The sequence below is a fragment of the Narcine bancroftii genome, chromosome 8, assembly GCF_036971445.1.
Source record: "Narcine bancroftii isolate sNarBan1 chromosome 8, sNarBan1.hap1, whole genome shotgun sequence".
Classification (NCBI taxonomy): Eukaryota; Metazoa; Chordata; class Chondrichthyes; order Torpediniformes; family Narcinidae; genus Narcine; species Narcine bancroftii.
In genome coordinates, this window is record NC_091476.1 from 170,204,670 (window position 1) to 170,219,635 (window position 14,966).

At 41.8% G+C, this 14,966-nt stretch overlaps 1 protein-coding gene across 1 annotated transcript in view; it reads left to right on the forward strand.

Annotated features, from left to right (window-relative positions):
- The window catches only part of LOC138741567 (glutamate receptor ionotropic, kainate 3-like), a 480,058-nt gene that overhangs the window by 383,368 nt on the left and 81,724 nt on the right, over positions 1 to 14,966 (forward strand). Inside the window, exon 12 of the mRNA XM_069895823.1 lies at positions 10,538 to 10,656. Coding sequence (XP_069751924.1) covers positions 10,538 to 10,656 — 119 coding nt within the window. The remainder of the gene's footprint in view (positions 1 to 10,537; positions 10,657 to 14,966) is intronic.

Here is a 14,966-nt window from a genome sequence, read left to right on the forward strand (position 1 = left end):
GTTCACCAGGCTTTGTTGCTTGAAAGGTAAATGGTTACTGCTCAGGAAGGTTCTTGTCAGTTTTCAGAGGGAAATTTGTTGTACGATGGACACCCACAACTGATTCCTTTTAATCATCCACTTCAGTGACTTGCCGAACAAACTTGCCCCATCAGGGTTTTCCACATGATAACCTCTTTCTTTCAGGTAACTACAGAGTTCCTTTATGTTTCCCTTTTCTCAGGTGAAACATTATACAGCCATCTCCTCTTGTATGGACCACAAGGGCTTTGTCCAGGGTGAACTAAGAACTCACAACCAGTCTTCAAAATGGGGGTTTTCCACAAGGTTGCCGGCTTGTCCCGTTCCAGTTCCTGCTGCTGAAGTGTAGAACTGAAATCTCTCTCTTTCTCTCTCAGAGAAAACCACATGACCTTTTTAGAACAGCAAACTGCATTCAGATAGACTGTGGCACCAGATCCAATCTTCTGAGTCTGTTCATCTGAGCTTCCCAAAATAATAATCCATAACTCCACAGCATGTCCAATTAACACCTATTTGTGAAGTCTCTATAGGCATTCATCAACATTTTTTGCAAAGGTACTTGGAGCCTAGACTGTCTGGCTTGAGCAGAGCTTTGGCATTTTAAATAAGATGTGTGTTGTGAAGTGTTTGTGACCTAACACTAAAAAAACCACAATTTATCTCCTTTAAAACTAATCTATATATAATATAAAATAAAACATAACCCATCACAGTACCAAGCCACACAGTCGTAGGTGTAAAACAAGTAGAACAGGGGCCTATATATGCTGCTCTCTGGTGCTGCAGTGTTGATGGAGATTGTCGAATAGATGTTTTTGCCAATCTGCATTTATTGGGGTCTGGAGATGAGGAAATCCAGCATCCAATTACACAGAGGGGTAATGAGTCCCAAGACTTGGAATATGCTGATCAGTTTTGAGGGGATAATGGTGTTAAATATTGTTGATAAATACCATCCTGATGTATGCTTCTTTGCTGTCCAGTTGTTTCAAGCCTTTGAGTAGAGCCAGTCAGATCTCCCGCAGAAGATCTGCAAAAGGCAAATTGGAATGGATCCATGTCACCACTCAGACCAGCGCTCATCGGCTTCAGCATCCAACTCTCAAAATACTTCATTACTGTGGATGCACGTGCCACTGTTCAGAAAACATTTAGACAAGCTTCTTGGGCACTGGTACAATTGACACCTGTTTGAAACAGGTGTGTACCATGCCCTGTCAGGGTGGAATGCTGAAGATATCCATGAAAACACTAGCCAGATGGTTCAGTACTCAACTGGGTACTCTGTCCGGACCAGTTGGTGTCCTTGAATTCACTCTCCTGAAGGCACCCCTCGCATCATTTTTGGATAAAGAGAGTAGAATAATATCAGGATGTGTGGTGGTGTACAGTTCTGGTGGTCAGATTGGGGATAGAGCTCATTTGGGTGTGAAATTTCAGTGTCTCCTACTGCACCAGATTGGGTTATGTAATTTAGGGCTTGCCACAGCTGTGTATCCTTTATTGTTTCCATTCTTCATCTCAGTAGATCTGTCCAATATAGAAAAATCTAATCTCCTCATTACCAAACAACTGTATCAAATATGTGTGAGGACCATGTATTTGAGATGTATATCCAGTGATGGTTGGTCAACTGTGTAAGTGTTTTTCACTCCAACCTTCCGGCTGAATTTCTGGTAGTTCTCTTACCCGGTCCCTCCCATGACGTGTTAGTTTGTTTCTCTTCTATTAGTTACACCATTTTTTTTTCAACAAGAACCTTACTCGTGTGTATCTTCTGAGAAATAGTTCACGTGGTGCTGTAGAAATATTTCAGTTTATAATCTAACGATCATGTCCATGATTTTGTGGACCCAGGGTGTGAACTGTGTGTTTAGCTGAACCATGGAAGGAGTGTGATGTAGTGGGATTCTTGTGTGTTTTACTCCAATGCACAGAGGAATTGAACAGATTCTTCTGAATGAAGATCCTTCATGAGCAGAATCGTTTTTTCTTCCCCCGCTCTGGAAACTCACATGATGTAAACAAGCTTTGTAAAGGATCCATTGATTGTTCATCCACACTAATGATCACATATTGCAATGAACAAAAAAATCATTGCCCTTCTAACTATTCAAAATTTTTATGTGGCTATTACCATGCTGTACTGACACCTGCATGGATACATGAAAACTGATTAAGCTTTCGGTTCACTAACTCTCATGTGGTCCATGATCTCACTATTGATCTGTTAACACAGGTTACCATGCCAAACTCTTTGTCTGACACATCTTCCAATGTTGATCTGCAAATCCCTCAGCATTACGGCCAGAATCAATACCGTGGCTCATTGCACATCAACTAAGATGTGAACAAAATATCAGCAAACATCTCTTGGGATAGTGAAGTTCTCCATGCCTCAGGGAGGTGGATCATTCACTTCCTTTAAGGTGCAGATGGAGAAATGTGTGAACAGCTAAGGAATTGTAACTTTTGGATGACTGGAACAAACAGGAATGGACACCAGCATCAAAGTAAACAGGAGAGGCTGGAGAACTGGAGCCACACACTAAATGCTGGAGAAACTCAGCGGGTCAGGCAGAATCCATGAAGGGCCACACACAGTCATTGTTTTGGGCCAAAAGCCCTTCATCAGTGTCAAATTCTGAGGTCAAACCAAGTCAACACTCTGGGGTTGAGTTCAAATATGCTCAGTCTTTATTCTGCCATTACTGTTTTGTTCTCCCTCGTGGACCTGTGCAACATGCCAGTCATTGCAATCGATAACCAATTATCCTGCAAGGCTTTATAGTCGATATATTATTTATTACTATGACAATCAGGAGAAGGAAGCGGGCAGAAGAAAGAATAAAAAGGTTGGGGGGGGTGGAAGGGGTTGGAGCATGAGATGGCCAGTGAATGCAGGTAGGAGGAGGAAGGTGGTGCATGGGGAAAGAGATAAGGATAGAAATAAGAAGCTAGAATGTAATAGGAGGAAGAAGCCTGAGGAAGATGCCAAGTGATAGGAGAGGACAGTGAATATAGAATGAAGGGAAGGAAGTTTGTCTCCAGCATAGATCAGCCATACTCATACTGAAAGGCAGTGTCCTACACCTGATCCTATTCTCATGTACTTTTGTGATCTGCCATTGGTGATGTCAATAACTCTTGTCTAAAGCAGGATCTTGTTTGGTTGCCCTACCAATATCATTTGCAGTGACTGGTAACTCCAAACATGAGCAGTAAAGTACATTGATGGGAATAATATTCTGGGTTCAGTTACTGCAACAGAACATCTGGAGTGCCACAAACATATAGAACTATGGCTCACCTCTGCACTCATGTTGCATCGGATATGAAAACTGGTGATTTTGTATGGAGCTTACCCACAATTTTAAGTACTTTTGCAACTTGTTCAACCCAAAGATCAGAGACAATGCTTCTTTTCTACATCATCCTCGATCTTCTCGCAATATCGGAGCTGAAATGCAGTAGGTCTCTCTTCCCATACTTTAGCAAAAGAGGTATCACTTTTCCAAAAGTGTACAGAGATTGTTGTATCACTTTTCCCCCCAGTGAGTATAAATAGAGTAGTCTCCACAAACTGACTTGTGCACAACTTGAACACCAGAGAACGGGCAGTGCCAAGGTGAGAATAGTGAACATTGTTTGAATTTGTTCAAACTGTTTGGGTTACGACGTGGTGGGATAGGGACCCAGACCCATCTGTGATAGGAAAGTGAGCAGGCACAGAAAGAAGAATGTCCAGCCAGATGCACCAACTCAGTGAAAGAGCTCGTGAGTCTGCTGAGTGCTCCCAGCCCTACTCCACCTCATGCCGCCCTAATTGTTGTGGCTTTGGGGAATGGCAGAAAGATGGAAGTTTCCTGTTTCCACCTGGCAGAAGATGCCTCCAGCCCTACAGCAATTGGCCAGTTTCCCAAACTTTGTATGTACATGGTGTGCACATGTCAGACGTTTGTAACCTTGGGAGGAACTTCATTGCACCAAATATTTGCCATTACACCTTGGAAAGAGTGTGAGTGACCTTGAGAGAGGGTTCAGGGAAGATTTTGCCATATGGCTGCAGGGTCAAAGAACTTTAGTTGGTGAAGAGAAGGGAAATTTGACAGAGGTGTACAGGGTCATGGTTGCCTGAGAGAAGGTAGACAAAGAAAAGCTGTTCACAGTAACCAATGGTACAAGGATGAGAGGACACCAATTTAAGATTTTTTTGGAGAGAGATACTAAATGGATTGACTTCCTCATTCAAAGAGTGATAATAAACGGGGGACACATTGAAAATAGGAAGACAACAGGAATGGAAACGAGAAATGACTAGATTCTGTTACAGAGAACTCATATTGACTAGATAGGCCAAAAAGATTTCCCTTTATTAAAAAACTGACTCCTCTTGTTCTTTAAAGATATTTCTCTGACATTGCAGTGACCAGCAAACTAGAAGTTCTGGCTGAAATTGGCTGTGGCAAGTTGGAATGTTCCTTCAATAACGAACGTCAGAGTCATTAACCATATAACCATTTACGGAGCGGAAACAGGCCATGTTGGCCTTTCGAGTCCGCACCGGTTCACTGATTTTGTGCGCCCTCTTCAGGCAATGGTCCCGATGGGTTTGGCCCTCGAATTCCAACTTCAGTGGCTGAATTCTTCCGTTATTCCACCTTGGCAAACTCCAAGAGTCTCGTTTGCAAATTGGGAAGATAAAGAGATCCACGAGCTCCTTACCCTCCAAGCCTGAAGACTCAGCAGATTAAACCCTTCATATTTTTTTTTTTTTTTTTTTATAAACGTGAAATGCCATCCAACTTTCCATGGAAAGACCTGTTCACGCACGAGAGTATGGCAAATATTCATCTTGAAATATTTCAGAAACCATTATGATGTCAGCCTGAGAAAACCTGCTATTCTCAATATGTTGCTTATCAGTGAGGTCCAGGTTGAAATGCAGTGTCTGAAGACTCTATTAGAATAGCCCTTTCACAAATTGTACTCCTGAGGTCGCTCACCTCTTTAATCATGACCACTTATTGCCACAGCAAGAGATTGTCTCCACTTCCACACCTATTCTGCGAGAGAGACGCTGCAGAAAGACCTTGTTGTCTTTATGGACTTTGCAAAGTATTTGAAATGTACAGAGTATCCCATTAAATGATGATAAATGCAATGAAATAACACTCTGAATTCCTAATTGTGCTCAGAATGTTCCAAGCTATTAGCATGTTGTACCCAAAAGCCCTGATCTACCAGTATGTTGATAATAACTCAGTCATAATATCAGAAATGGGATATAGCAGTTAGCTACGACACCGGAAGCAACTCAGTTCAAATCTGGCTCTGCCTGTAATGAGTTTGTACACTCTCCCTGTTTCTATGTGGTTTTCCTCCAGGTGCTCCAGTTTTCTCCCACCCTTCAAAAAAAAAAGCATGGGGATTTTAGGTACATTGGCATATTTGGGAGGCGCGGGCTTGAGTGCCAGAATTACCTTGACACTGCTGTACGTCTAAAGTGAGCACCTGATGCAAAAATAAATGTCAGATTTGCTGACAAAGATATTGCACAGGACCAGTTCCTGGTGTGTGCTCCTGGAAATTATCCAAGCAAAATGTAGTGTGGGTTCAATCATTCTTTGAGTTAAACAAGAAAGTCTGCAGATGCTGTGATGCAATACACAAAAATACCGGAGAAACTCAGCAGGTCACGCACCATTTATAGGAACCAAAGGGTAACTCACGTTTCATTTAGCTGCTGGTGTCCTGCTGAATTAATTTTTTTTTCTGTTCTTGTTTTGTGCATAAAACATGATTTCCAACCAAGTCAATTTCTGCACAACGTTGCAGAAGTAGAGAGGAATACAAAATAAAAATAACTTTGTTCCTTTCTTCCCTTTGAGATCACTGGAATCAAAAAGCTTTAATCGACTCTTTTCCACACTGACTCAGATTCAAAGAGATAGGAGGGGACTGTAAATTGCCATCTCTGTTGCACTATTGTCAAAATCTGTTAACAATACACCCACTCGGTGCTGTCAGTCTTGTCAGTGAGCTCCAAGTGGAGTGAGAGAATTTGTCTGGTTCCCACCACAATCTTGCAACATTTATTAGCCCAGGGAGTCAATTTTTCTTTTTTTTAAATATATATAAAATAAAAGCCAGAAATCAGACAAAAATAGATAATTCAAAAAAAGTCATAATGTGACTACATTCGGATTCTATGGTGCAAATAACCGAGACACCAATTCTTTGAATTGTTTCTCCTTTTATTTTCCTTTAAAGTTTCAGTTTAACGTTATGTGATCCAAAAAGTGGGTTCAGCAGCCAATGTGTGTGTATTCTTTGCTGGAAAGTTAAGGGGAGCTCCACTTGGAATGAACTAGTGCGTGAATCAGTGTCACATTGAGAGTTTGAAGAAAATGTTGTTGTTGTACAGGTGCAGCCCGACTTATGACCCTAATTGGGACTGAAGAGTTTGTCGTATCTCGAAATGGACGCAAGTCAGAATTCTTCCCGCACGCATGGAGTACAGAAATCTTAAATCAAACTTTTTATTCAAATGTTGAGTTTGACAAATTATAACAGGGATAAGAGTATGTGTACTTTGTTAGTCAGCATCCCAGGCTGGGGGCAGCCATCTTGATTCCTGTGCACATGCATGGGTGGTTTCATTTATTGTTGTTCCATTGGCACATGCACGAGAGGCAAGCGCCCTGACCGTATTCAATTCACACCCTTTACTCTTGCGCACGCGCCAACCGAAGCCTCACATAGGAATCAAGATGGCTGTGCCCAACCGATGGACCCCGACTAACAAAGTATGTGCATTTTGCCTCTTATGTACTCTGATTCCGTTATATTTTGTCAAATAAAATATAAAATTGATGTTTTATGTTGTTTCCAATGTTTTTTAAACTTCAGTTGTACGTGCAGGTGGACGCAAGTCACATGGGTTGCATTTATATTTAAAACGGATGCTCAATCGGGAAATGAGTGAGGGAGGATTGGAAATGTATGCTGAGCGATTTAGAGTAACTGCAGGCTCATTGCGGCAAAACACGAGCCTGTGACGTGGGAGTTGGGTGTTCAATAAATCTGATGATCTATATGAAATTGTCTTATTATTTCTTTGCATCTTTGGGGGTTATGCCTTTCATTTTCCCACTCATATGCTCTCACTTTAATAGCTGACAAATGACCCACTCAATTGTCCATAGCCACATTGGCATTAGTCAAATATAATTTTCTTCTGCCCTGTAATTAGATTGAAAATCTTCATTCCCTTGGATAGTGTCCATGGCATTATTCATGTGCTTTAAATAAATCTCTAATGACCCAATGAGAATTGTTGGGTACACAAGTCGGCGTCATCTCAAACCACAAGTCGGCGTCATCTCAAACCACAAGTCGGCGTCATCTCAAACCACAAGTCGGCGTCATCTCAAACCACAAGTCGGCGTCATCTCAAACCACAAGTCGGCGTCATCTCAAACCACAAGTCGGCGTCATCTCAAACCACAAGTCGGCGTCATCTCAAACCACAAGTCGGCGTCATCTCAAACCACAAGTCGGCGTCATCTCAAACCACAAGTCGGCGTCATCTCAAACCACAAGTCGGCGTCATCTCAAACCACAAGTCGGCGTCATCTCAAACCACAAGTCGGCGTCATCTCAAACCACAAGTCGGCGTCATCTCAAACCACAAGTCGGCGTCATCTCAAACCACAAGTCGGCGTCATCTCAAACCACAAGTCGGCGTCATCTCAAACCACAAGTCGGCGTCATCTCAAACCACAAGTCGGCGTCATCTCAAACCACAAGTCGGCGTCATCTCAAACCACAAGTCGGCGTCATCTCAAACCACAAGTCGGCGTCATCTCAAACCACAAGTCGGCGTCATCTCAAAACAATGTCATGAACTGATGGCTTGACAGCGAGGAATATCTCAAACACAGCATTTCGACCATGGGGTGCAAATTGTGTTTCATTTATTACAAATAGCAATAGCACAACAAAGCAATTTTGTAGTTATTTCTTTACAATAAAGTGTGACCATTATTGGGAATGAGTCATACTTCGTATGTCACGGTTTGTAGGGGTGCCCCTTCTGCTTTTTAAAATCATCTTGGGAACTTCTTCCTGCATTTAATTCTTGCTTCTGAAACACAGTTTAGGAGTGTCACTCTCTTCATCATCTCTGATGCAGCTTGTCTTTCTTCTTGAAATATGGAGTCAATACCTGGTCAAATCTACATGTGTCAGGGACATCACATGATGTCATGAGAGACAACTCTCAACTTCATGACTCCCATGGGATTTAGAAAAAAATTGCTTATTTATTAGATTTTTTTTAAATGTCAAAATATCTTAAAAGTGATTGTTAAACATCTAATTATTTATTAAATATGTCACCAAAAAAAGACTTGAAATTAATTACATCTACAAGACCCAAAAGAAGAAGTCTACACATGTCCCTTACATGTGTAAGGATATGGTTCATTGTTAATGGTCTAGTAAACTATTCTATACAGGAGACATTAAAACTGGGTCCTTGTCAGCAGTGCATTCACACTAATAAAGTACTATCAAAAAATAAATCACACTGCAAGTTTTTCCCCCATAGTAAACCCAAACTCAACAATGTTCCTCTCTATACTGGGTAAGACACCATGGTGAAGTGGAAAAACAAATGCTGGAGAAACTCGGCAGGTCAAACAGTGCCTTTATGTAGCAAAGGTGAGATACATCACCAATGTTTCAGGCATAAGCCCTTCATCTTTCAAGTCCAAAACATTGGTGATGTATCTTTACGTTTGCTACATAAAGGCACTGTTTGACCTGCCGAGTTTCTCCAGCATTTGCGTGTTTTTTTCCCTCTCTATCCTGAATTGAATTGAGCAGAAAAAAACCTTACCATAATTTCTTCTTGAATAACAGTGGTGTCAACTTTGTTCATGAAAATAAAAAAGATTGTCAAAATATAATTTCATTTATTTGTCTACTCCAAAACAACAGTTTCAATATTTCATTCTGCATTTAAAGTGGGAAAAAATGGTAGAGCTGCCGCTCGTGTGGACTTGCGGAGAGCAATGCTCCCCCATGTGGTCAAACGGCCAAGTCTGACTGCCGTTAGCTCCGTACAGGCTTTAAGTGGTCCATTAAAGGAGCCGACGTTGTTTTTATTTTAAAATCCCGTGCCCACAGGGTCTGAGCCCAAGATGCAACCATTTATGTACGGCATCAGCCACAGAGGGTTGCAGACTCCAGGAAAGTAGAGGACTGATGCAGAGCACCAGAACCCAGGGAGACAACCCTCACTTTGAGAAGGAGAAGCAGAGGAAATGTCCCACGAGACATTGACCATGGCGACGGACCAATGAGGGGCTCTGCAGCCGAAAAGCACACAGGCAGCGGTCTATTGGTGACACAGGCTTCTGGTGACTGTGGTCAAAGGACTCCCACCAGGCTGCTGGTGACTGGTTGAAGGCACACCAGGTGTTAGAACTGGGACGCTCAAGGGTGCTGGAGGCTTCCTGATCGTGTTGAAGGTTTGCATCTGGTGCTTGGGATGCCGATAGTTTGGACTGTGTGGCTGTGGAGGCACTGGAATTGAATCCATGGACACTCAGCGATGCTTGGTGTACTTTCTTTTGATTCTCTTTCTCTCACTGTAAAGACGCTAGGCAATTTCTTCTGCTAGTAAATCTTGGTTTTCCTTATGCTAAAGGAAATTTTGTGTAATATATTTTCTCTTTTATAACATTAAAAAATAATGTTGAATTACATGAAGTAATACTTCTCTAATAATGTACCTCCCACTCACTGCAGACAAAGCTATGGGGAATCTTGTTAAATAATACCAAGTCCAAAATGGCAAATTCCACACTACACTTTATTCACCATGAGAGATTACAATGCAGAGTTAACACTGGAAAGAAATAGGATGAGTTACCAAGAAAGATCCATATACCAAATTAGCACACGAGAAAGCAAGGATAGAACTTTATCCATAGACGGGAGGACACGTGCAGAGAATAAGCCCTTGTGTAGAGCATTGATTTAGTGGGTTGAATTTGTGGTAACATTGCTGTGAAAAATGCAAGTTTCTTCTCATTGGTTGATTTGCTGATAAACAAACAAAACATCAACTTGTCTTTTTCTTTCAAATGGTGAACAGACCTGGAATGAACATCAACTTTGTCTGACATTCGGATATTAATAATGAATGTATGGTTCTATAAATGCAGTAACTACAGTATATGTCCTGAAAGTCATCCGTGGGGTTGCCCAACAGGAACTTAAAAAAACTACAATAGAATCCATTAAATTACCCCCCGCCCCCCCTATCAAAAGTACAAAATAATAAATATTGGCACTTGCAGTTTGTGGAAGAGAAAAAAACATTCAGCGCATAGTACAGAAAAATCTTGTATGTTCTCAAAGTAGTTTATAGTTAAGGTAGGAAAGGGGGGGTTCAAGAGCCTGATAACTGATGATTTTCTCATTCTCCCTCCTCTTAAAGGTTCAGCCCCTATGAATGGTATGATGCCCATCCGTGCAACCCTGGATCCGATATTGTGGAAAACAACTTCACCCTTCTGAACAGCTTTTGGTTTGGAGTCGGAGCACTCATGCAGCAAGGTGAGATGTGTTTCGTTTGCTACTCAATCTCCCGAAAGGAGAGGCACTCCCATTGATTCAAGAGCTACAAAATGATCCTTCAGAATTTATAGCAGAGCTGTTGAAATATAAATAGGAAGTTTTTGATAATGTTGAAGTGCTCAGTGCCTGCTGTTTTCAACCAATGAATCTGGCTCATAACCATCAACACAAATTGCTAATATAAGCCAGGCTGGATAACATTCTAGAAGAGAATGGTTACACCATCAGGTCCTGTGCAGGTGTACATGAAACAGTCAAAGTTAATCTCTACATCGTGCAAAGAAGTTTGTGATGAAGGAAAATTAAATGTGCCTGGAAATTGGTGTTATTTTTGTCCACTACCCAAGACAGTTTCAATTAAAACAACATTTAATGGAAAATGACAAACCTGATCCCTGGACCACCAAGTTTCTGATTTTCTTTTGGGTCCTCCATTCATTTTATTCTCAGGAGTCTGGAGATATGCTGTAGTTTACAATAATATTCAGTGCATTGCTTATGAAGAATGCAGAAAACAATTTCATCTGGAGAAGTTATGGTCACCGTAGGAATGGAAGGTTCAAGAGCCTGATGTCCTGTTAGTAGATATAATAATTTTTCAACAGACCAAATACAAGCTTCAAAGCTCTTGAGTAGTCCGCTTTGGGTCACTTAAATGAAAATTAGTTGATTAGACGAGTCCCAGCTCATCAGCAGATATTCGGTGGATGCAAATTTAGCAATAATTTTACTCAGCTCTCCCAGATGACGCCAGTGCACTCCTTCTCTATCTCCAGACTGAATTGTGTCCACATTCTTGCAATCTTCACCCAACATTCCCCATAGTATATTTTAACTTCCAAGTTTCCCATAACCCCGACACTATGCACCCTTCTGACTTGATTGCAGATCCCCTCCAAAACTCAATGATCAGTTCTCTACTAACCACTGATCTGCCTTCGCCCAACTGAAACCAATGGCTGACTCTTATAACATGCCTTATTAGCTTTCCTCCAATCCTTCCATGGGCCAATCAGTGCTGACCTTATCTTTGCAATCCTTGAGCCATCCATCATTCCTTGAAACCTTTTCTCTCTCCCACCAACAGCAAGCAGGAAGCACTGAGACAGTAACTTCACCAAACTGGAACAGAATGTGCAGAACCTCCTTTTGAAGGAGCAAGTCCATGAAATACACTTCTATCCGCAGAAACAAAACAGTCTTCTTCATTTCTCTGCCATTGTGTTTCTTTGCTCTTCTGTGACACGTCTTAGGGTATTGAAATACATGTTGCTTTCCAAAAACGATTACCAGCTGTCTGACATAATGTACAGATTTGCAGCTTTTGCATGTTTGTGCAAGAGAACCAAGCAGAATTCAACAGTGAGGGCAACATATCTGGATGAATTCACATGTTGATTCAATGCGAGATGAAAGACAGTCATGACACATGATAGACCCTGACTTTAAATTGAAAAGGAGCAATTAGAGAATGAGCTGAGCTCCGTGATCTAAATATATGCATGGTTTTAGGGGAAGGCTGCCTGCATTGCATTAATAATAAGATAACCAGTATAAGTAATGCTTGCAGAGCAACTGTTGAAATAACTGAAGAATTTTTACTGCTTACTTTGGCCATTTATATTATTGGTTCGTCTCCTCAGAAGCTTCATGGTTGTTTTCACAGGATGTCATTTAACTCAGCCCCCTCAGCCCCCTCAGACCCCCTCAGCCCCCTCAGCCCCCTCAGCCCCCTCAGCCCCCTCAGCCCCCTCAGCCCCTCAGCCCCCTCAGCCCCCTCAGCCCCCTCAGCCCCCTCAGCCCCCTCAGCCCCCTCAGCCCCCTCAGCCCCCTCCCCTTCCCCCTCATAGCTTAGGATGCAACTCAAGAGAGATGATTCACAGTCTCATTCCTGAGACGAGTGTATTGCCCTTTAAAGAGAAGCTGCTGGGCAGCTTGGATCCATATCCCTTGGAGTTGTGAAGAATAATAGATGACCTATTCAAACATAGAGGGTCCAAAGATAATAGATGTTGCCGTGTTTTCACTAGTGGGAGAATCATAAAGGAGAGGATAGCTGGAAAATAAGGGCCAGCATTGAAAACTGACGTGCATAGAAATATCTTCTCTTGGAAGGTATTGAAAGCCAAGGGTAGTGGAAGCCAGTCCATTTGATTTTTTTAAAAATGGCAGGACTGCCAGAGTTGCTACAATGGGATCTTTGCTGCTGGTGTGGACCTGGGAGAGCAGAGACATAGCTCTCCCTGGTGGGGTCCACCTCAAGAATTCTATGACTGATGGCTCCTTACTTTAAACAACTGATCAAGGAGCCGGCAGTGTTTTATTTAAAAGATTGTGACCACAGGATCCATGCCCAAGATGGTGGCACCTGTGTTTGGCAGCAGCCTCGAGAGTTGCAGACACAGTGGGAGCTGGGGACTGTCACAGGGAGAACACCTCCTGTCTAGAAGGGAAAGTAGAGGACCAGCGAGGGGCTCTGCATCTGAAGGACACCCACGGGCAGCAAATTGATGGCAACTTGCAGGCAAGGAACCCACTCAGATGCTGGCAACTTAAGGTCAAAGGACTCACACCAGCCTATGGGCTGCTGGAGATTGGCTCATGAGGACCAGAATTCAAGAGGATGCAGAGGGAAAATACTCCTCCTGAAGGCTTCCTTCGGAGCTCTGGAGGTGAATCCACAGAACCTTGATGACCCTGGGAGAACCTCTTTTGCTCTATTTCTCAGACTGTAATGATGCTACTGTTAATGGCAAATCTTTGTCAACCTTATGGCAGACTTAAAGGCTAATACAGTGAAACCTCATTACAACGCGATTCGTTAATCCGCAGAATCGCTTATAGCGCGGGTGTCTGTGGAACCCAAACGTTGATTTTCAGATGGCAGGCGAACAGTGACCAACAGCCACAAACTCAAAAATGGGCACTTGTGACTCATTTACAAGACGTGTATGTTAATATGTGGAGTTTAAAGGTCTTAAAAGATCTTATTATAGGGCTTGAGTCACAATATTCTGTTTTCCTGCTTCCTGAATCATGTATACATGCATCTGTTCCACGACTCGGCTGTATGAAATCTTGGACCCCAACTACCACATTCTAATGAGGTTTTACTGTATTGCATTTCTGTTTCATTACATGACAATATGTGATATTTAGGCTGGTGATTGATAAAGATTTGTAAGAATGAGAAATTGCATGTTATGAGGTGTTGAGGCTGACATAGATAAGCCTTAATCAATCTAAGTGGCAGGGGAGGCTTGAGCGGCCTAGTGGTATAGGCTGCCCTTTATTTATGGTCTTGTGTTCACAGCCGGAATAAAAAAAGTATCAATGATAGCAACAATAAAATGATCAAATTGATATAATTTCTCATCCGATCCATCATTATGGCAAAGACATTGCCATGCATATTAAGTCTGGCCCATATGTGCCCCAAGATTCACAGTAATGTAGTTGACTCTTCATTGCTCTCTGAAAACAGAGCAGGAAGCCACTCAGATGAAGGGAAATTTGTCACCAAAAGCAATCGCAACAATTCAAGTGGGCAGTGAGACAACATATTCTCAAGGCAAACGTGAATAGATATCTAATGCTGGCTGCACTGGTGATGCTCTCATTTTGTGAATGGAACATAGGCAAAGTAATATATTCAGATTTGAAAGAAAAGATTTTTACTTTCATATAATTTTAATGGAATATTTTATTTTATTTATTTGAGCATGCTTCTGTGGATGCTGGGTACTTTTGGGGTCAGTGTAGAAATGTCATCTGAAATATAGTACAATAGATGGTTAGGGGCACAGCCAATTTTTCTGGCGTCTTGTATTCTGCACGATGAATGTTGTCCAACTTTAACTGGACTCAGACTGCTCGCTTTATTCAAGGTGGCATTGCTGTGGGACTGTAGTTGGCATATGGTGGAGATGGGGGAAGGAGCAGAATGATTGTGTAATGGTAGGGTGGGGGGAGAAATGACAAAATAAAGAGAAAGGAAGGCTATATATAAAAAAAGTCCACAATAATGATTCAAACAGTCACCATTAACAGAGGTAGAAGTCACTATGTCGGAGACCAGCAATCATGTTTTACAATGCAATCAAGTTAAAAACCTGAGAAACTTTTTTTAGATTTTGCCTAAATACACATGAAGGTTGTGAATTTTGGAAAGCCCTTTAAGGGAGAGTGAAAGCAAAATATTTGAATATTTTAAGGCAGAGATAGACAGATATGGTATGTAAGAGTTAAAATATTATCAGGGGGTCAGTAGAAATATAAAGGTGAAGTTA